The sequence below is a fragment of the Aspergillus clavatus genome, genomic scaffold (genome assembly GCF_000002715.2).
Source record: "Aspergillus clavatus NRRL 1 1099423829800 genomic scaffold, whole genome shotgun sequence".
Lineage (NCBI taxonomy): Eukaryota > Fungi > Ascomycota > Eurotiomycetes > Eurotiales > Aspergillaceae > Aspergillus > Aspergillus clavatus.
Genome location: NW_001517099.1, coordinates 617,756 through 637,474, shown reverse-complemented (window position 1 = coordinate 637,474; position 19,719 = coordinate 617,756). Strand labels below are relative to the sequence as shown.

At 50.6% G+C, this 19,719-nt stretch overlaps 9 protein-coding genes across 9 annotated transcripts in view, besides 4 other annotated features; 3 read left to right on the top strand and 6 right to left on the bottom strand.

Moving 5' to 3' along the window:
- Positions 1-351: 351 nt before the first annotated feature.
- Positions 352-2,506, top strand: ACLA_047160 (uncharacterized protein; the record flags this gene model as incomplete). Its single annotated transcript, XM_001271672.1, has 2 exons — positions 352-405; positions 473-2,506. 2 exons carry the CDS (start codon positions 352-354, stop codon positions 2,504-2,506), a joined length of 2,088 nt encoding a protein of 695 aa, XP_001271673.1.
- A 675-nt stretch (positions 2,507-3,181) lies between these two features.
- Positions 3,182-4,792, bottom strand: erg12 (mevalonate kinase; the record flags this gene model as incomplete). The annotated part of the gene is made up of 1 exon (XM_001271671.1): positions 3,182-4,792. The coding sequence occupies one exon, from the start codon at positions 4,790-4,792 to the stop codon at positions 3,182-3,184; it is 1,611 nt and encodes a 536-aa protein (XP_001271672.1).
- Positions 4,793-5,412: 620 nt separating this feature from the next.
- Positions 5,413-5,439: a microsatellite.
- Positions 5,414-5,439: a microsatellite.
- A 97-nt stretch (positions 5,440-5,536) lies between these two features.
- On the bottom strand, positions 5,537-9,286 carry ACLA_047140 (putative cation chloride cotransporter; the record flags this gene model as incomplete). Its single annotated transcript, XM_001271670.1, has 2 exons — positions 5,537-8,739; positions 8,797-9,286. 2 exons carry the CDS (start codon positions 9,284-9,286, stop codon positions 5,537-5,539), a joined length of 3,693 nt encoding a protein of 1,230 aa, XP_001271671.1.
- Positions 9,287-9,633: 347 nt separating this feature from the next.
- ACLA_047130 (putative amino acid transporter) lies at positions 9,634-12,296 on the top strand (the record flags this gene model as incomplete). Its single annotated transcript, XM_001271669.1, has 3 exons — positions 9,634-9,676; positions 10,151-12,063; positions 12,123-12,296. The coding sequence occupies 3 exons, from the start codon at positions 9,634-9,636 to the stop codon at positions 12,294-12,296; spliced, it is 2,130 nt and encodes a 709-aa protein (XP_001271670.1).
- A 695-nt stretch (positions 12,297-12,991) lies between these two features.
- Positions 12,992-13,822, bottom strand: ACLA_047120 (pyruvate transporter MPC1; the record flags this gene model as incomplete). The annotated part of the gene is made up of 4 exons (XM_001271668.1): positions 12,992-13,064; positions 13,181-13,339; positions 13,476-13,548; positions 13,750-13,822. 4 exons carry the CDS (start codon positions 13,820-13,822, stop codon positions 12,992-12,994), a joined length of 378 nt encoding a protein of 125 aa, XP_001271669.1.
- A 516-nt stretch (positions 13,823-14,338) lies between these two features.
- Positions 14,339-15,345, bottom strand: ACLA_047110 (small nuclear ribonucleoprotein-associated protein; the record flags this gene model as incomplete). The annotated part of the gene is made up of 6 exons (XM_001271667.1): positions 14,339-14,421; positions 14,478-14,522; positions 14,584-15,007; positions 15,070-15,141; positions 15,219-15,227; positions 15,319-15,345. 6 exons carry the CDS (start codon positions 15,343-15,345, stop codon positions 14,339-14,341), a joined length of 660 nt encoding a protein of 219 aa, XP_001271668.1.
- A 422-nt stretch (positions 15,346-15,767) lies between these two features.
- Positions 15,768-16,516, top strand: ACLA_047100 (60S ribosomal protein uL5; the record flags this gene model as incomplete). The annotated part of the gene is made up of 3 exons (XM_001271666.1): positions 15,768-15,921; positions 16,061-16,310; positions 16,390-16,516. The coding sequence occupies 3 exons, from the start codon at positions 15,768-15,770 to the stop codon at positions 16,514-16,516; spliced, it is 531 nt and encodes a 176-aa protein (XP_001271667.1).
- Positions 16,517-17,248: 732 nt separating this feature from the next.
- Positions 17,249-17,286: a microsatellite.
- A 167-nt stretch (positions 17,287-17,453) lies between these two features.
- ACLA_047090 (uncharacterized protein) lies at positions 17,454-17,886 on the bottom strand (the record flags this gene model as incomplete). Its single annotated transcript, XM_001271665.1, has 2 exons — positions 17,454-17,654; positions 17,737-17,886. 2 exons carry the CDS (start codon positions 17,884-17,886, stop codon positions 17,454-17,456), a joined length of 351 nt encoding a protein of 116 aa, XP_001271666.1.
- Positions 17,887-19,106: 1,220 nt separating this feature from the next.
- The window catches only part of ACLA_047080 (uncharacterized protein), a gene marked incomplete at both ends in the record, with an annotated part of 741 nt that continues 128 nt past the window's right edge, over positions 19,107-19,719 (bottom strand). The window contains 2 exons of the mRNA XM_001271664.1: positions 19,107-19,158; positions 19,660-19,719. The exon at positions 19,660-19,719 is cut by the window's right edge and continues 128 nt beyond it. Coding sequence (XP_001271665.1) covers positions 19,107-19,158; positions 19,660-19,719 — 112 coding nt within the window. The remainder of the gene's footprint in view (positions 19,159-19,659) is intronic.
- Positions 19,698-19,719: a microsatellite.

The window sequence follows — 19,719 nt, the reverse complement described above, 5'->3', positions numbered from 1 at the left end:
AAAGAGTCGCGCCACTATTCAAGCTAATATAGCGGTTGACACACGTGGATTCTATCTGCCACGAGGCTGTCAAGAGTTTTTGTGATTTCTATACTTGTTCAACTCATCCTTCAGCTTGTCCCAGAAAGGGAAAAACTCGCAACTGGTCTCTCATTGGACGCCTTTTACTACTGATAAGAGCAGGGTTTCCCCGCACAACCAGCTAGTGGCCTATCATTATCTCATGCGGATGACTTGGAGGTATTGTCAACGATAACAGTGAGTGTTCGGCGTTGAGGGCAGTCTTTTGACAATGACATCTCTCTTCCTTCATCATAGCCCCAGGCCAGTGGAAACGCAACTTGATCAGCGATGCGGCGAGTTAAGAAATCTCGCAATGGCTGTGCAAGATGCAAGAGCAAAAGGGTGAGTGTATCTTAGAACTACTCTATTGCTTCGAGGGCATCTGACATATACTAACAACTCCAAACAGGTCAAATGCGGGGAAGAAAAACCACACTGCAATCGATGCACTCGGCTTGGAGTGAAGTGTCCTGGATATGTCCAATCTCTGCGCTGGGTGACCAAGTTTCAACAGACCGACAATGAGTTGGCAGACAATCCTGAAGATTCTGTTACCACCCCAGACCAATCTACAAATCGTCGTTCTTCTACCTCTCCTAAGCAGCCAGTTTTTGTCAATGCGTCACCACCAATTCCGTTGGCTTCAGACACTAGCGACTTGAGTCTTAACACTCCCCAGGAAAGTACCGAATCGAGAAATCCAGAAGCCAATGTCGCAAGTGTGATGTGCGATAACCTGTGGAATCTTCAGGGCATGGGCTCTTTGCCGGAGTTGACAGATCTTTGTCCTCCGTCGCCATCGACATCACCTTCAATATCAGTTCCACGTCCAGAAGACTCGATGTTCAACTTTGGAACACCGACAAATCACACGAGCTTCTTTTCGCTGGCAGCATCAGCGCTTCAGGATAAACAACATCATTATCCCGGCTTCTCGCCTTCATCAATCGTGCGCAGATATCCTTCTTCCCATCCTAAACCGCCTCCCCACGATTTCTCCTCTGTTCCCCAACCCTTGAACAATCCGTCATGGACGTTGATTGAATATTACTTCAAAGAGGTGGCAGCGCTGTTTTCCAGTTACGGTAGCCAGATGAACCCCTTCCGATCGACCGTGTCACGCCTATGGGGGTCATCGCTGGCCATGTGCAAGACGATGCAAAGCATGGCGGCGGCCACCCTAGTGCACGATTTTCCTGAATTTGGCCCGGTGGGACAACGCATGCGCGATGAAGCAGTTGAAATCATTTCCAAAGAAACCATAATGGACGACAAATCGCTCTTGGCGTTGCTCATGCTTGGTCAGACGGCCAGTTGGCATGACTCTAGAGACCTGGGCGTTTCGTTCTTCAATCTACTTCGGAAACACCTAGATGCCAAAGTTGCTGAAACGCCGTGCCAGAACCGTGGTAACAACCATCAGTTCTTTGAGGAGGCTCTCATCTACTGGGAGATGCTACTCTCCTTTGTTGCGGACGATTCAGCCGTACTCTCGGGGAAATCAGCTTCGGAAATGACCGAGTCGGTTGTCCTCCAGCGGGTGCCTCATCCTTGGACAGGGATTGCACGCGATACTCAATTCACTGTTCAGGAAGTTGGGCGGCTAGTTTGCTCCGAGAGGAAGCGGGTTCGCTGTAGAAAGTTTACCTCGGAAGCAGATATTACCCAAGCGCAGATGGCCATTGTCAAGGCCCAGGAATTGGAAGAAAGACTCCTTGGCCTGGCCCATCCCACGGAGGGCGAGATTGTTAGTCCAGGGGACGATGAAACGCCGGTCTGGCATCTTCTCACTATGGCGGAGGTATATCGCTGTACAGGCCTCTTACAACTATATCGGGTCTTTCCCGACTTGTTACGCCGCCGATTACCCTCGCACCAGACATCGCCTTCACAGTCTGGTCAACAGCCCGCCACCGCAGCTCCTCGGGATCTATTTTTCAGTCTAGGTACTGATCCAATCATGGAAAGTATGCCATGGTTCTCCGACGCTCCATTGATGCAACCGGAGAGCAACACAACTTCACATCCAGCAGGCACAACCAAGGAAGATCCGGAACTGTACTACTGCACTTGGTTGGTTGAATTCGCACTCACCACTCTATCCCGCCTCAAGACCATTCCTTTCGAATCGCGCACCCGATGTCTTCAACCGTTTCTGCTCGTGGCATTGAGCAGCGAGCTTCGGCTACCTCAAATGACACCATCAGGACCTATTTCCGACGTTGACGGACCGCAGCTCTCATCACATGCCATTGAGGTCTCCAGAACGCGCCGCTTCATTCTCGGGCGGCTGACCTCGTTTCTGCACGTCCTTCCCCCGAAACCAATCGGCGTCTGTCTTCAACTTGTACGAGAAGTGTGGAGACGCTTGGATGCTGGCGAATCCAACGTGTATTGGATGGATGTCATGATCGAGAAAGGTTGGGAGACAACGATGGGTTAGTCTCAATGAACCTTCTGGTAAGGACAGGAGCAAGTAATACCTTCTTAATGACCATTGATGTACCAAATATCTTCGAATCAAAATCGTTATATGTACTTGGAGAATAAATGTTGGCTAAAGCGAGTAAATCACCAAGATATGGAATGTGGTGATATATATTGTAGCATCATACGCTCGCACCACCCAGCTATATATTCCTAACATTCACCCCCACTACTACAGATTTGGCCCTCATACAATCAAGGCCACCCTTGAATGATTAAGCGTGGATGTGAAAGGTCAACTCTTTTATTAGGAAATAAAAGGATGGAGTTGAAGTGAATATATAGCGCCATTCATGAGTAACAGGGACCAAAATTATGTTATAGACAAACACTGAAATATGATACAAGAATCAGACACCAGCCCGAAGGGAATATAGAGATATCAGTCAAACAAGAATGCAGAGACAAAAACTCGCTGATTAAAGGCATATCATGCAAAGGGTCCCTGTTCCCTCTGAAATGTAACGAGCCGAAATGTGTATAAGACATAAAAGTGAGAAGGGTAATTCCAGAATCACAGGTCTGTGGGCCGCTCAGTCAGTGCTCATTCAAACTATCATAAAATCTGCAATGGATGTAGCTGCATGAAGAGCTTAGCAGCCGCGTCGAAGGGGGAAATGCTGGGTTTGGATTACGAGGAGAAATGAGTCGCTCGTTTCCAGAACTTCCAACCCTCCCGCTTCTCCTGAACGCCAACACCAACAAGACGCTCGATGCCCTCGGTGCCAACTGCGTTCTCGAACTTCTGCTGGTCAATCTCCTCGCCACCCTCTTCATCGGTTCCGTTGCGCAGCACCGCCGGCCAAAGGACACCGATACCGTCTCCGCCCAAAGTTGTCTCGTACTTCTCGAAACCTTCGACGGATAGCTTCTGCTCGAGATCGCGAACAGCCTCCTCCTTGACATCTGGACGCAAAACCGTGATTGCGCAGCCACCGCCTCCGGCGCCAGTTAATTTTGTCCAGCCAATGTTGGCATAATCAACGAGCTCGCGGATCCGTTCCAGCCTGGGATGAGAGACGCCCAGCGACACGAGGAAACCGTGGTTGATTCGGATCAAGGTACCCAAATGCTCCAGTATCTGCGCCGAGACACCTTTGCTGTTGATGTCCTGGATGGCCTCCTGCGCGGCAAGGGTTACTTTATCGATCGCATCCAGAATGGCTTCTGTCACCACTGGATGGTCGTCCTTCAACTTGCCCACCTTCGCCACCTCAGCAGCGGTCGAGCGGGCTTGTCGCGTGTCGACCAGGAGCAGCGGTAGTTCGGGAAAGTTGGGAAGTGGGATGACCGTCGGTGGCTTGGTGTAGTCCTCTCGTCGGAAGATCACGGCCTTGCCGCCTGCGGAGACCGTGTTGTCCACACCACTGGGGTTGCCGTGCGTGCACATCTCGCCGACAAACGCCCAGCGATTGATGCGCTCGATCTGCGTCTCCGCTTCGTCAGGGGGTTGGTCAGGATGAGGACCGGCAAGGGTACGGATCTGAAGGAGGAGCGCGGCGCTCAGACAGACGCAGACACTCGCGCTGCTACCGAGACCGGCGCCGATGGGGATGGTGGATCGCAGGGTGTAAATCGCGCCCGGGGTCTGTGGGGAACCGAGGGAGAGGAAGAGATAAAGGAAGGCGGAAGCGGATCGCCGATGGATTTTGCGCACATCTTCTGGTTTATCCGGCGACACTGCATCGACGTGGGGCTGGATTGCGTCGACGAGTTCGGGGTCAAGGGAGGTGACGAGGTTGTAGTAGAACTTCTTCTTGGATGGGTGGTGAAAGACATCCCACGGCAGATCGTCGATGTTCCAAGTATGATCCAGACCAATATCTCTGAAGTTCATGGTCACCGTTCTTTGTGACTTGGACAGAGTGGTCACGAGAAGGTAAGATCGAAGGGAGATGGCCGCAGCCATGGCGGCCTTGCCGTGGACGACCGCATGCTCGCCGTAGACGATGACCTTACCTGGCGCGGACACCATGAAGGCAGGGGCCATCGGCGACGACGATTTCCTCATCATTTTGGGTTTTGTACCGTTCATGAGGGGCTTCATGGTTGAATCGGTGGTGGAAGGAGTCGAGGATGCGCCGCCGTCGGAACTGTCTTGACTGTCGTCGTTGCTGACTATTGAGACCTTCGGGCGTGCCGCAAGGGGCTGGTCTGACATGAGATTGGATATGGTACCACGTTGGGTACCCTTGCTGGCTTTGAGACTGCCGTTGGTTCGGCGTCCACGAGGGTTGCCCATCACAGAAAGGGGTGGGGGGGGTGGTGTCCGCGCGGAAATGGCGCGGTTGGGATGGTAGCAAGAGGAAGGGGAACAATGATAAGAGGCTGGATTGTTATTCGCGTGAAGAGGCTGTAGACATGACAGAGTCAGTGGAAATTCCCGTGAGTGGTCAGTGGACGCACCAGCAGGGTCAGTTTGAAAGGCAATAAGGGCCCATAAAAACATACCCAAGATTCAAGATTCAAGAAGTACTTAGCAAAAGATTCACTTCACGACGACCCAGACTCCGTCGCACGTTGGTGTGGCCCAATAACACGCAGGCCAATTGTCATTTGTCACCCAAAACGGGATCCTTTCTTTTATGGGGCGAGAGAGTCAATGGCTTCGGGGACTTTGGGGGCGTCTTTTCTTCTTTCACTTAATCTCCCGGAAGAGAAAAGGGAACCAGGAAAGTTGAGGAAAGTTGTGCAGGTTGAAAGTGAATCTGGCGATGACTTCTCTTTTTTTTTTGAGGTCCTACGAGTGTAATGGGATTACAAACTTATCTGCCGAAACAAGCTGGTTTTGCTGTATCTTTCTGTAATGCGCTGACAACCCAACCCCTTTTTCCTCGTGGACTCTATCCAAAAGGAAGATGAATATATATATATATATATATATATATAAAAAAAGTAGTTCTCTATATTCATATACATATATATCTTCATGTCTCATGCTTCTAGTTGTACCGCTTCAACGCAACTGGAGGATCATCAACCGTCGTTACAAATTCATCGTCACGGTCATGCTATTGCTATGGACCAACAGACAAGGAGGCAGCCCTTGCCACAAAACATCCAGATCACCCAGGTAGGACTCGCTCGCCGCTTCGCTCTGCGCAGTGCCCTCAGATGGGGAAGGTAACGTGGTGAAGATGACCGCTGTCTCGCTGCTTTGCGTGGCTATCAATTCGTTGAGAATCAGATGCTGGGCGCGGCTCGGGAGGTCGTTAAATGACAGAGGGACAGATGCCTGGTTGGGGAATCCGGAGGCGCTCCTCTTCGTGTCCGAGGACGAACGACGGGTGTAGATGGAATCGAGCCGGTTGGAGAAGCGCGGGGGTGACGAACTCAGCGCAAACATGATGGATGGGCCAGCCCCTTCTTCCGTATTCACCTTCGCTTCGGGAATAGGCGTTGAAGTAAAACGATTGCTTGATGCAGAGCGGCTGATGGGTGGCCGGGTCACCTTGCTTTTAGGAGACCCCTCCTCCCCCGTGCCGATGATAAATGGAATATCCTGCTTGGCGGCGGTATCCTGAGGTGCTCTTTGCTTGGCCTTTGGCGCGGGTGCAATTTGCGAATCAACATCATTGCCGGATTCCTCCTGTTGTTCGTCGTCACTGACGTACGGCTCAAAGTCACTTTCGCTACTGCTCTCGCTTGCACTGCTGTCGTAGTCAACCAGCGAGTCGAGTAATCGATGTGTCTTCATGCCGAGATTAACTCCCCCAAGCCCCTTTAAGCTCGATATGGACCGTCGACGCCGCGACTGAATGAATTTTCTCAACCCTCCGGCCATTTGACTCTGAGATCTTGAAGGCAATTCATGGCCCGTCATACCATTCCAGCTAGACATTCTCTCGGGTAGTCGCCCCAAAATCTCCTGACCCGATCGCTCTGAAGGAATTTGTACATTATTGCGGAATCGCTGGAGCTCCTGCCACCACTCTTCATGTTCCAACACGGTATGGACTCGCTCTTGGGCATCTTCCGTGTCTGGAGCTGTATCGCCATTCACAATGACCCGATACGCCTTGAGATTCCCGCATGCAAGCCAGAAGACCAGAACTTCTGCTTCGATTCGCAACTTTTCGAGGAGAGCTTCGACCCTTCCACGTTCATCGTCAACATCGGTTTCATACTCCACAAAAACGGCTACCCGGAGCTTGTATGTCTTTTTCCACGATGGTACCGTGTTGAGGATGCATCCCAGCTGAAGAATCAGAGTATACGTATCGAAATTCGTCGTCAGGACGTTTTGCTTGCTTTCATTATCCGCCCCAAGCTCAGCCGACATCTGGATCGGCCATAGATCGATGTACTTCTTCATATGCTGCCCATCCGAGGTAGGAAGCTCAAGGGCTTCAAACCCTTTGGCGACGGCAACGTTGATACGGAGTTTGAATAGGAGGTCCTCGAGCACAGTCACGTAGCTTTTGCAGCTCATCGACAGGTCCCGCACATCATTCTGTGGTGGCTCGGCAGTTCCATCCTGGGAGGCGCGTTTGCTATTCACCGAGTCCTTTCTGTGATGTGGATGTTGTAAGACTTCCACAAGAGATTGCCCTTTGCGAAATTGATCAATAACCACGATATTTGGCCTCATACCTCCCAATCCAGAATTCAGAACGACATTTCGGACACCCCATTCCGCGCTTGGGGCCACGGCGATATTCACAAAGGCTTTTACCTTTGAATATTCGACCAATTTTGTCCATGTATTCTGTTGACGCCGAGCTTCTGGCACCGCGCCAGAGAAGTCGTCTGTCACAAGGACATGTCCCAGTACAAACAGCGCACCTTTCTTGAGGGAGTTGCAGAATGAGACCATCTTGTACTGCTCGTCGAGATTGTTTACGAAAAGCAGAATCTGAGGCCTCCAGAACTTGACATGCTCCTGTCGAAGGCGAAGCAGATACTTGCGAACTTGGTGATAGATCAAGCTTTGGCTGACATCGCCCCATGACTTCGGAGGTGATGTATAGTGGATGAGCAAAAACAGCATAACCAGAATACCAACGGAGCCCGTGGCATAGAGTCCATCGACGAAAAACATGCTAGCACCGCACATCAGAGTTCCTGCTGCTGCAGTCTTCCAATTAAAGTAGTGGAATGACGGCCGGAAATTGGGAGCAGAGCCAATTTTTAAAAGGAAGCATGCCAGATTCGTAACCAGGAAGGTCATCAGATATGTCATAGTGACAAAGGATGCGATTTGGTTGATGTCGAAGAGCATCGTGAGCTGTGCAACCACAAAGGTTAGGATAATAGCATAGACCGGTTCATCGTTCTTTTTACTGCCTTGACCAAAAATACTAATACCGGGAAGTAGACTGTCGCGCGCAATGGCTTGGAGAAGCTTCGCAGAACCGATGACACCCATCAAGGAAGAGAAAAACGATGTCGCAAACTCTCCTAGTAGGATAAGTATGCCGGAAACATTCACCAGCTGGATCACATTAGTATTCTTGTAGAGCGTATCCCTCGTTATTGAGGCAGCCAAGGCCAGAATCACGAGCGTATAAGTGATGAAGGTTAGTGCCAGTCCTGACAGTGTCCCCTTGGGTATTGATTTGCTAGGATTTCTCAGATCACCAGACATGCTGGCACCAGCAAATATGCCACCTGTAGCAGGGAAAAGAATCCCAAATAGATCCTGGAAGTTCTCCCTTCCATGGATTTGACTACCAGCAGCACCCTTGGTGAGTTTGGGCTTCAAGTTTTCCAGTAACGTTTGCAGGCGAATACCAGTAAATTCGATGTTCAACGCGGGGATACTGAATGGCTTCATAACAATAACCGAGACTGGGATGCTGAAGGTTGCCACGAGTAAAATGACCAGCAATCCGTTACTGGCTCTGGCGAAAATGGAGCTCCCAGCCAAACATATTCCAGTGCACAGAAGCAAGACAATGGTTCCCCAGAGGTACTGCCACCAAAATCCCTCCTCCAGGAAATTGGCCCAATTGCCGGATTCGCTGCCAAAATTCTGGGTGAAGCAATCGACGAGACCAACCGCATTCATTCCGGTATTCAACACATAGCCAATGTAGAATACCATCCCGATCGAACCACCAAACTCGGGACCCAGTGACCGAGAAATCAGGTAGTATGCACCACCACCTCTAACCGTGCCGTTGGTTGCAATTGCCGAAAGAGACATTGTAGTCACCAGATTGATAGTATACGAGGCGACGAGAAGTCCTATCATCCGCCGTCAGTCGTGAAGCACACAGAAGACACTTTCAGCGATCTACTCACCAATCATCCCAAGTAAACCAGCTTGCCCGAGGATAAATCCAAATCGAAGGAACATCAGAATACTGAGGACATTCAGTGTCGTCGGCACGAAGACTCCAGAGAAAGTCCCAAGCTTATTGACGAGATCTGAGGCACGATTTGTCCCCCCATTCCTTTCCTTCTTGTCGGAACTCGAGTCTCTAAGAGGTCCGGCAGAGAGGGAGACATTTGCGGCCATACTGTCAGCTGCGATATCCTGCGCCCCCTCATTGTCTCGATGGTCCCACCAGCGGGAGATATTACTGAAAAAATTCGATGGTAACGATTGACGTTGACGGTCGGAGTTCCGAGCAGAAGCGTTCAATGGCTCGTACGGCCGAAAAAGAAGAGCAGATCTCCAATTGAGCCTGCTGGACTCCTCTGGAGATGCGTTCGTCGCGTCATTTGGAGCGAGCCTGGATGCATCCTCTTCAGCAGTTCGTGTTGAGAAATTAGGCCTTCTCCGAGACATGGACCCTGAGGCACTTTTGTTCCCTCCGTCTTTCATCGAATGTGATGTCGAAATTCCTTATCGCAGTAGTGTCTCCACTCCCTTATATCCTTGCTTGTGTTCAACAGACGGTGTAAAGCGCAGCCGAGGATATCCAAAGAAGCGGTATGGGCACGATATGCTCTACCAAAGAAGGGTAGTCACCATGCGATGATGGGATACACAAGCATTGTCACAAACAATAAGAGATATTCGAACAGATAAAGTCAATGTGTTCGGTAAACCCAGCTAATAATAGATAAGCGATTGACAAGCCTGATACTACTGAATACTGATACTGCTGTGTTTCGTGGATTTCGGAGATCGCGATGACCTCACCCGATGGAGAAGACAAACAGTGCAAATTCCCCGGTTAGTCACCAGGTACATCCCATGTGCTCTCATCGTCTTCCCGTCCACTGTTGTGTATCACTTTCAGCTATACAACAGTACAGGAGTGAGACTGTTGCGCTATTCGAAAGGTTTTCATGGTCTCAGCATATCAGGCGTCTTTGTGAGAGATTCCTTCGCGCTCTAAGAACCTACAATCCCGACTTATCTACCAAGACCCTTAAGTCTTCTACTCCACCCTCTTGGCTGACCTTCTGTTTGGACACGACTCTGCGCTGAAGGAATCACAATATCGTTTCTTGCTACTGCGCTGCTCGATATACTCTGTCTATTCTTCTGCAAGCATGACATCGCCCGGTACAAGGGACAATGGCGAGGGGCCCTCGTCGGAAACTAATTTATCGACCCCGGTGCCTGCTCCTGCAGTTCGATCTGGATCTCCTGCAGCAGACATCGGGTCAAGACACGCCTCTATTGCACGATTAGCGTCCCCAGTTCCTTCCTTGTCGACCTCGTTCTCGTCAAGACAAGCCCCAGTGCCGATCCAGGCGACAAGCGGGAATGTGCAAGATCTTCGACGGGTGGATAATCCAGCCTCACTACCAGGACCAGGGCAGTCCATGATCGCATCCGCGCTCCAGGAAAATCTTGGTCGCTCGCCTCCAAGGCTCGGAACCCCACCAAGACGGACTGAATCTCCTGCATTGCTGAGCCAGCCAGTCAGATCAAATTATGGCTCGTTTGACAACAAGCTCGGAAGGGAAGGTTCGATACATTCGACTGCCCCATTTGAGGACCCCGAGGTCGTGAGGAGGCATTTGGTACAGCCGCAAAATGTTGCTGATTCCAATAACATTGGCGACGTCGCGAGTAATGCCGATGAGGATTTCTCTAGCTTGCAATTGCAGGGAGGAGACATTACGAGACAGGTCTACAGATGGGCAGAGGACGCGGAATCTGGAAGTTCCGTCCGGAAGCCTCTCCGCAGCAAGAGTTTCAGTCTCAGCAGACCTACCCCAGAACAGGAAACAATGGACATCAATTCCATTCGCATACCAGGAGGTTTCAGGAGGGACTTCATACGCAGGACAGTTGGCAGCCCGCATCCTGAAAACTCCAACAGCCGTGTCCGGGCGCCAACAACGCACAACCCACTCCATACCAGTAGCTTTCTGGAGTTTCTGACTTTGTACGGTCACTTCGCTGGTGAGGAGCTGGAGGATGACGATGAGGTGCTGGGGCCTGATGAGTACTTCTCCTCTGAGCCATGGGACGAAACAGAAGACAGGGAACCAGGTGAAGAATCGGCTCTCCTCCGACCCGAGACTCCTGGCCGAAGGAAGCGTAAACCGCGTGGAGGCACCGGGACCAACACTGTGACTGGAGCAGCTCTTCTTCTACTGAAATCGTTCGTGGGCACAGGTGTTCTCTTTTTGCCAAGGGCCTTTTTGAATGGCGGCATGCTCTTCAGCAGCTTGGTCCTTCTTGCTGTATCGCTACTCAGCTTCTATTGCTTCATTCTCCTTGTTAACACGCGATTGAAAATCGAAGGATCGTTTGGTGATATCGGTGGTGCACTTTTCGGCAAGCACATGCGCCGTATCATCCTTGGGTCTATCGTCCTCAGCCAACTGGGCTTTGTTTCGGCATACATCGTCTTCACCGCTGAGAATTTACAAGCCTTTGTTCTCGCGGTTAGCAAGTGCAAGTCATTTATTGACATCAAATTTATGGTGCTGATGCAGTTGGTCATCTTTCTGCCTCTTTCGCTGATCCGCGATATTGGCAAATTGGGATTTACTGCACTTGTTGCAGACGTTTTCATCCTGCTGGGGCTGATTTACCTTTATTACTACGACGTCCATACCATCGTTTCACAAGGTGGTATCTCGGATATCAAGGCTTTCAACCCATCCACCTGGACTCTATTCATCGGAACTGCCATTTTCACCTACGAGGGAATCGGTTTGATCATCCCCATCCAGGAGTCGATGAAGCAACCGCACCGGTTCCCTGGTGTCCTTGCTGGTGTCATGGTACTCATCACGATTGTCTTTCTTTCTGCCGGTGCCCTCAGCTATGCCGCGTATGGATCCGCAACGCAAACTGTGGTCATCCTCAACCTTCCTCAAGATGATAAGTTTGTCAATGCGGTTCAATTTCTTTATTCTCTTGCCATCCTGCTGAGCACACCCCTTCAACTCTTCCCTGCCATTCGAATTATGGAGAACGAACTCTTCACGCGCAGTGGCAAGTATAATCCCGGAATCAAATGGAAGAAGAACTGCTTCCGTTTCTTCTTGGTCATGATTTGCGCATTCGTCGCTTGGGGTGGAGCGGATGACCTCGACAAATTTGTTTCACTAGTCGGCAGCTTCGCCTGCGTGCCATTGATCTACGTGTACCCGGTACAGTTCCATGGACCAGCCTCTCATACTACTTTCCACTTTACTGATTCAATCTACAGCCTCTCCTGCATCTCAAAGCTTGTGCTCAATCAAGACGCCAGCAAATCGCTGACATTGCTCTTGCCTGCCTTGGGGTCGTTTCCTGCATCTATACGACAACGTTGACCATCTACAACTGGGTCGGCGCAGATGATACCAAGCCGCCCGGCTACTGCGATTCCGGATCCGTTTAACGATGGTGCCATTTACGACTGTTCTTTTTGGATTAAGATTAAGTGACCAGTTTAGACACGACGCGACGATGATTCGCACACTGGCCAGTATAACAGTTCAACGCAAGCGATCTATCTCATTTTTCTATTAGTGTTGTTGTTTTTGTCAGGCACTTTTACATTCGAGCCAGTCATACGCGTCTGCCTGCTTTGACGCCGATGATTAGATTGATTAACTCATTAGAGCCAAGGGATTTGCAGTATATAGAATATCAGATCATACATCTTACAAGTTCATATTTCTCCACCCTAGATACACAATACTTAGATCCGTGAGCCCCGTGGCACGCCGGACAATCATGATGGAAAAAGCACTCGAAAGTCGCCATCAGCGATGCTAGAATTATCCAATTTGACGTAACACAATAAGTACAAATAATAGATACCACCCAAAAGTCGACCCAGGTACTGAGCACCCGTTCCCTCATTCACTAAAAAGAATCGACGAAACCAGATGATGAGCCTGAGGACCATATTACCCAGTCCAAAGATCGTCAAGCCAAGCTCGAGCGATTGATTAGAGATCCGACAATCATCCTTGTATTCGTCTAGAGTAGGGTCTAAGTCATTGCGGAGCAAGAGGGAAATTATATAGGAACGGCATCCACCCGGGAGCAATGCAAGAAACACGCGGCAAAGGGAAGAGCTCATGCTACTCATGCGCCTGCTTCGGTGGCTTCCTTGCCCAGCTTGGCGGTCTCTGCAAGCTTGGCTTCACGACCACCCCAGCTAGATTGACGAGTGAGTTGTTAGTATGTGATTTCGCGCATGAGATGAATGGGCGAATAGGAGAAACGGGAAGTCTAGAGCACGGAGCTCAAGCAGAATAGGGTGTATAAACATACTTCCAGTAGTTCAGGTACCGGTATCCTTGGGTGAGCTGAGCGGAGAAGTTGACGGCATGGCAGGCGAAAAGGAGGTAGTTCTTGGGCGAGACGGCGAGGGCGTAACGCATGAATGTGGCAGAGTAGATGGTAAGCGCAGCGGTCATCTGGCCAGAAATACTGTGGAGTGTTAGACTTCGGTTGACTCATCTGCGCTGCGCTTGGGAGCTACAGGCACAACGGAGGGACAGTCTGGATGAACGCCAGGCACTGTGCCGCATGACACGGTCAAAAGCCAGATTCCTTCTAGACGTACATTTCGGGATCCTTCTGGGTGTCCATCACGGCAGCAATGGGGATACCGAAGTTCGAGGCAGGGCCCCAGAAATCTAGGTAAACATTGAACCGTCAGCCATTCCGTCTTTCAAAAGACTATCAAGCACCATAGTTCAGATATGTATTTAGTGTCATTGGAGTGCTGGTGTTGTTTTCCCGTGTGATCTCTAACGTTCATCTTCATCCATCCAGAGCTACATCAGAGCTGGCCGATCTCGGTGAAGAGCGCCAGGGAACTGCGAGAGGGTACGTACGTGTTGAGCAGACATAGTCCAGAACCTTGTTGGAACGGATCTTGGCATTGATTGCCTTAATAGCAGCGGCCATCTTGAAATGATTGATGTGTTCGAGAAAGATGAGTCGTTCAGAGACAGGAATCGAGGTTGGTCCCTTTTGCTGACAAGGCACGTTTGGTTTGCCGCTCGCCGACTGCGGAATCAAAGCGCGGAGTTGACCGAGTATGTCACGTGAACTATTACTTGATCGCGACTACGAGTTGCAAAGAGTTATGAAGATGATACTCAGGGGAGAAATGAAGCGAGACGTAATATCAATTGACTAGTGTAATGGGTACTTTAGACAGGTTCAGCATTACTGCTTATTGATCCTAGATCAACTTCCTGGAGTTGACCGTTCTTCATCGGGACATTCCCAGCATCCGCACACGCCGCAACGCCGTTTGCCTGTAGATTCATGTGTGCTTGTTTCTATTCTGTCGGATGGACATGTGATGATAGACGAGTCCGACCTCCTTTCTCCTAGTCTCAAAATTCTTGCCGTGCTCAGTCGACGGCAGGGATATTGTATGCAATCATGCCGCTATGCCGCTCCTGTAATGTGTAATCATCTTCCTCCAAAACCTGGTGGGGGGAAACCGCGACCCTGGCCTGGGGGCTGGAATCCTGGAGGAGGTTGGAAAGAGCCAGCTAGAATAACAATATCAGCAATCATATCACCAAGTGAAAGAGCGTTGTAAACTTACGAGGGCCACCCTGGGGGGCAAAGCCAGGTGGGGGACCGAAGCCAGCTATATCAAAATTATCAGTGCTGCACGTTGAACACCAGATGTCTATGAATGTGGGACTTACGAGGACCTCCTGGGGGCCCGGCACGACCAGCAAAGCCCGGGGGTGGTGCGCCAGGGAAACCACCAGGTGGGAAGCCACCAAATCCACCAGGGGGAGGTGGTGGTCCTCCGACACCAGCAGCAGGACCTCCAAGACCAACAGGAAGACCACGTCCAGCGGGCTTGCTAATTCCTGGGCCAGCAGCGAGAGTGGCAGCTGCAGCTGCAGCGCCTGGCACGTTCGTTCCAAGTCGTGCGGAGGGATCGGCAGGAGGGGGACCATCGACGGAGCAGGAAACAACGTGAGTACCGCGCACGATTGTGAGACCGAGAGTGCGCTTCTCCTCCGCTTCAACCAGGGGCGCATTTGACGGTCCGGCAGCCGGCTTAGACTTCCGCTTGACGCGACGGAATTCTTCTGTGTCTGCAAGTACGAGGTTCATGTGCTGGAGAACGTGAATGTCAGCGGTAGGTACGAGGCAACGTTTCCACTCTTTCGAGGAATCACCTTGTCAAAGGCGAGCATCTGCCCGGTCATCTGTCGGCCATCGGTCAGGGTAATCCTCATGCGATAGTTGATCTGCGTCGACGTTAGATTCCAGCAAGGCAACCAGCTAAAGAAAACGATCAAAGGGGTTCGTCGGTTCGGCGACTTACGAGGTTTTGCTAGAGAAAGGCTCATTGTCAGCTACATCAACCACTGGGTTATCTTCAACACGCGTCAGGAGACCAAGGGAACAGCATGACGAAAACTTACCATCTTGCCCTGCTTGTTGGCGGCCATGTTTGCTGGGGCAGTGCGCACGAATGCGACTGGATAGTAGTGCCAAAGAATGTAGTGAGACAGTAGTAGAAGATATACCTCTACTCAATCGTCCACTTTTGAGCTTATGCGCCCGTAGAAACTGGAGAAATTCAGCTAGTGAAAGCTCTCCCGCTCTATCTTCGCAACCTTGCTAAGACCGGAGTCGTGATCGAGGCGCGGCTCTGCGCTTAGCGCCAAACCGCTATGCCAAGACGCTAAGGGCTCTCGCTTCCCACCCCCAGCCCACACATACACTTTTGCACACTTTTCGAACCTTCGATTCTTCCACCCAACCAGTCGACCAATACACGCCAAAAGCAGTCGCCATGGTATGTTGATATTCCTCTCTACGAACTCAATCAAATCATCGGAATCTCGTTTTTCTGACAATTTTCCTCGCTATGCAGTCGGACGGAAAGGACAAGAGCGCGAACCCCATGCGCGAGCTGCGCATCCAGAAGCTCGTGCTGAACATCAGTGTCGGCGAGTCTGGTGACAGACTTACCCGTGCTGCTAAGGTGCTCGAGCAGCTGAGCGGTCAGACTCCTGTCTACAGTAAGGACACCCGAATCCGATATTTGAACATTATTCGAAAATCCCTTGGAAAGAACAAGAAGCAGAAACGAGGGGAACGGAATGGGGATGAAGTTTTGGTAATGGTTTGGCTGACGGACGACTTTTCTTTGAACTACAGGCAAGGCCCGCTACACTGTCCGTACCTTCGGTATCCGTCGTAACGAAAAGATTGCCGTCCACGTTACCGTCCGTGGCCCCAAGGCTGAGGAGATCCTCGAGCGTGGTCTCAAGGTCAAGGAGTACGAGCTCAGAAAGAAGAACTTCTCCGAGACCGGCAACTTCGGCTTCGGTATCAGCGAGCACATCGATCTCGGCATCAAGTACGACCCTGGTATCGGTATCTACGGTATGGACTTCTACTGCTGCATGTGAGTTGCCCCTCATTTGGTCCTGGCTTGGACCTCCCTGAACTGCTAGATGAGTTCAGGGCTGACATGGAATCTACAGGACCCGCCCTGGTGAGCGTGTTGCCAAGCGCCGCCGCTGCAAGTCTCGTGTCGGTACCAACCACCAGATCAACCAGACCGAGACCATCAAGTGGTTCAAGAACCGCTTCGACGGCATTGTCCGGTAAACATTACGTCTATGGGTCTTCTGGGGGAACGCTTTGGGGTTGTGTGTTTTATGATGAATCGATAAAAAAGCAGGCGTTTCTCTATATTGCCGCTCTGCTCGAAATGTTTCCTTTCTATCACGGCATATGGATAGGCGTGCTAGGAAATATCAAATCACAAGTTCAAAAAAGCATACACTTTTCACAATGAAGGCTTCACTCAGGGTGATGATTTCCGCATAACCATTGTTGAAAAGTATTGCATGATACTTGGCTCCTGAGCCCACTGGGGTATTTATGGATGCTTCCAGCATGGGACTTGATCTGGCTGCTAGCCAACAAATTCCTTGGGATGCCTACTCCTTGAGAAGCATTCTCGCGCTGTTCCTTTGTATGGACAGTCCCAAGGGTTGAAGTCTTCGGACTTGGGTCACCCAACCCTTGTTCGGTACCACTGCTGCTGGTACTGGAGTGGACGTCCTGTAGGCTCAACAATGGTGTAGTCATCTACGTAGCGTAAGCTCTGAATTTGTACTTGTAGTGATCGACATTACCCCAGCATCTGTCCATCTTTCCGATATACAATTACGAGGTGGCCGAACTATCGGCAATCTGCCAAGATAATACATGCTGCCCTTCGACCTCGACCATATGATGGTGTGGACCCTTTGCGGATGTTGTTGGTCAAAGTACTGTCCATTATCAGTACGCCAACTTCAAACTACCATCCTGAAGACGAAAGAAGAGATGTCATTCACATTGCGTATGCACATTGCTTATTCACATTGCTTGATTTCGTGATAATCACATTATTCATCCTGGTGGCTGACTCAAAAACAGTCCAAAGCACCAATGCGTAAATCTTGATACCAATTTGGCCCCGGCTCGGACAGCAAAATAAGTGTCATTTGTTTCACCATAGTATCTTCTTTCCGTCCAACCACGAGTAACTAGGTGCTCACTTGCCCTTGGTATATCCATCCCACAACTGTGAGAAGAAGCCGCCCTTCTCGCCCTGCTCCTTCCAACTCTCCCGACGAACAGTCATGTTGGGATCATTCGCATTCCGCTTCTGGCCAGCCAGGCCCTCGAACATGCTTGATCTTCTCCGGGTTGGGCTGTTGGACGAGTTGGAAGAGGTGTCCGACGCAGCGGAATCCTTTCGAACAGTTAGCATCGAGTACATAAACATGTGCATTGCGATGTTGTGAAGAGAGTCAAGAATGCTTGATCAGACATACATGTCTGTCGCTCATGTCGGTACCCATGATATTGAAGGAAGAATTGTGGGGAAAGCTCTGAGGTGCACCGCCTCTGACCCAGACATTGGGTTGCTCATAACGGTCACCTACAGTTCCATGCCAATGGCGATTATGCGGATCGTTATTCATGATGTCTGAGGATATGAAAATTGATTATTGTAGAATTATACACTTGTCTAATTGATGAGCCAGGTTAGTCGATGTATGATCGAGCAGAGTGATCTGATAGCAACAGACAAGCTGTACATGAGTTAAGAGGGGAAAGGACAGAACCTAAAAAAGGTCCCTTAGTGATGTTGCAACTGGCATGAGTCCAAGACGTCACTTGATGAAAGAGAAGTGTGTATAACAGAAAGCACAGGAGATATAGCCAACAGTCACTCGCTTACCAGCAATATAGTCGTCGAGGTTGACTGCTTCGTGAATCTCGTAGATGGTCGTAAGTGGTCGCTTTCTGCTGAGGGTTACAATCACGAATGATTGGCGAATATATACCCGTCTCTGTCTCTTGACAAGAGAGGAGGCGTCTCCCAAATATGAGGGGTAAGCTCGCCGCTCACACTACCCTTGCACAGTGAAACAGACTCCGGATAGGATGATGCATCCTGATCCAAGGAGCATAACGGAGGGGCAAATCAGAATGGAGCAATCCAATAATGGTTTGTAACGACCGTCATCCTGGCAAATAGGGTCGACGCTGGATGCAGACGATGAATCATCATCTTCGCAAAGGAGAAGCTAGATTGTCCAGATCTGCTGATAGCAGGGCCGATGGTTATGCTATGGTGACGACTGGGGGTAAGCGAATCACCGATGCGGAATTCGTATCCATTACTGATGCCAAAGCGACTTTGTCAGCTAGATATCTATCCAGCAGTTGTCTCCAAAGCCGTGAAAATGTCGGCTTGGATTGTGACCCTCGTGGTGGCTGACGTCAGGTGGTGGTTTTGTCCCAAGGCGGAGGGAATGCGATCAATTGAAAGAATGCTTCATGGGTCCATGGATGAGTTTGGACTGTTGAAAATCAAGTATCTGACCCGATGAGATTCCATCTGATATCGATCGTTAGATCAAAATGAATCGATCTTGGATGGTGGAATTGGCGAGGGATGGAATTGGGATGCTGATAACGTTTATCAATCTACCTTGTTTGCCTCAGGCCGATATCTCTCGGTCACCAACATCGATCCAGCAATGATCGAACTGCAACCATCACGTCTACAACCAACGATTATTGATACTCACTCTTGGACCCATTCAATATCTCTCCATAGCAGCCAGCCCTGAAGACTTCTTGCTCATTTCAAACATCAGGCAAGATGCCGCATCTGCAATAGGCAATTGAGCCTTCAACCTTCCGAGAGCAGATCTCCTCTCAAGGCCGACGCTTCACGGATCCCCCTATCAGGCTATTGGCATGGGTCAACCTGGTCCTATACCCGCAACCATGCCAGATGCATCCTCGGCCAATTTACCTAACCCCACGATATTCAGCTCCCAACAGGTGACCAGTGTCTCTCAGCAAACGTGCTTATGATCCAACACTCCTCTACGCGCTCACTTTCAACTCAATAAACCGAATCACTGCCCCAGACAGAGGGAAGCTGGTCAATCCTAGCTACTGACTCCCAGTGCAGCGCAAGACCGCCCAACCGCTCTAGCAGCATACCGTCAGGCGCGGCGACACATCATCAGCACATCCTGCCCCCAGCCGGCAGATCACAGAGCAACACCCGCTGCAAGCTACCGCGTCACGTTCCCGACTTACACCCCAATCTACCTCCTAGCCAAGAAGCAAAGGAGACCCAAAGCAGCAGGGGAGACCCGCAAAGCCGGCGAAGGACAAAAGAATTAAGAAAAGGCGCCCATCGACCCGCTTATGCCTATCTGATTCGTTCGCACCTAGAAGCGACGTGGGAGTGGGCGCCGGACATCGGCTCGGGGGGGGGGGGGGGGGGGGGG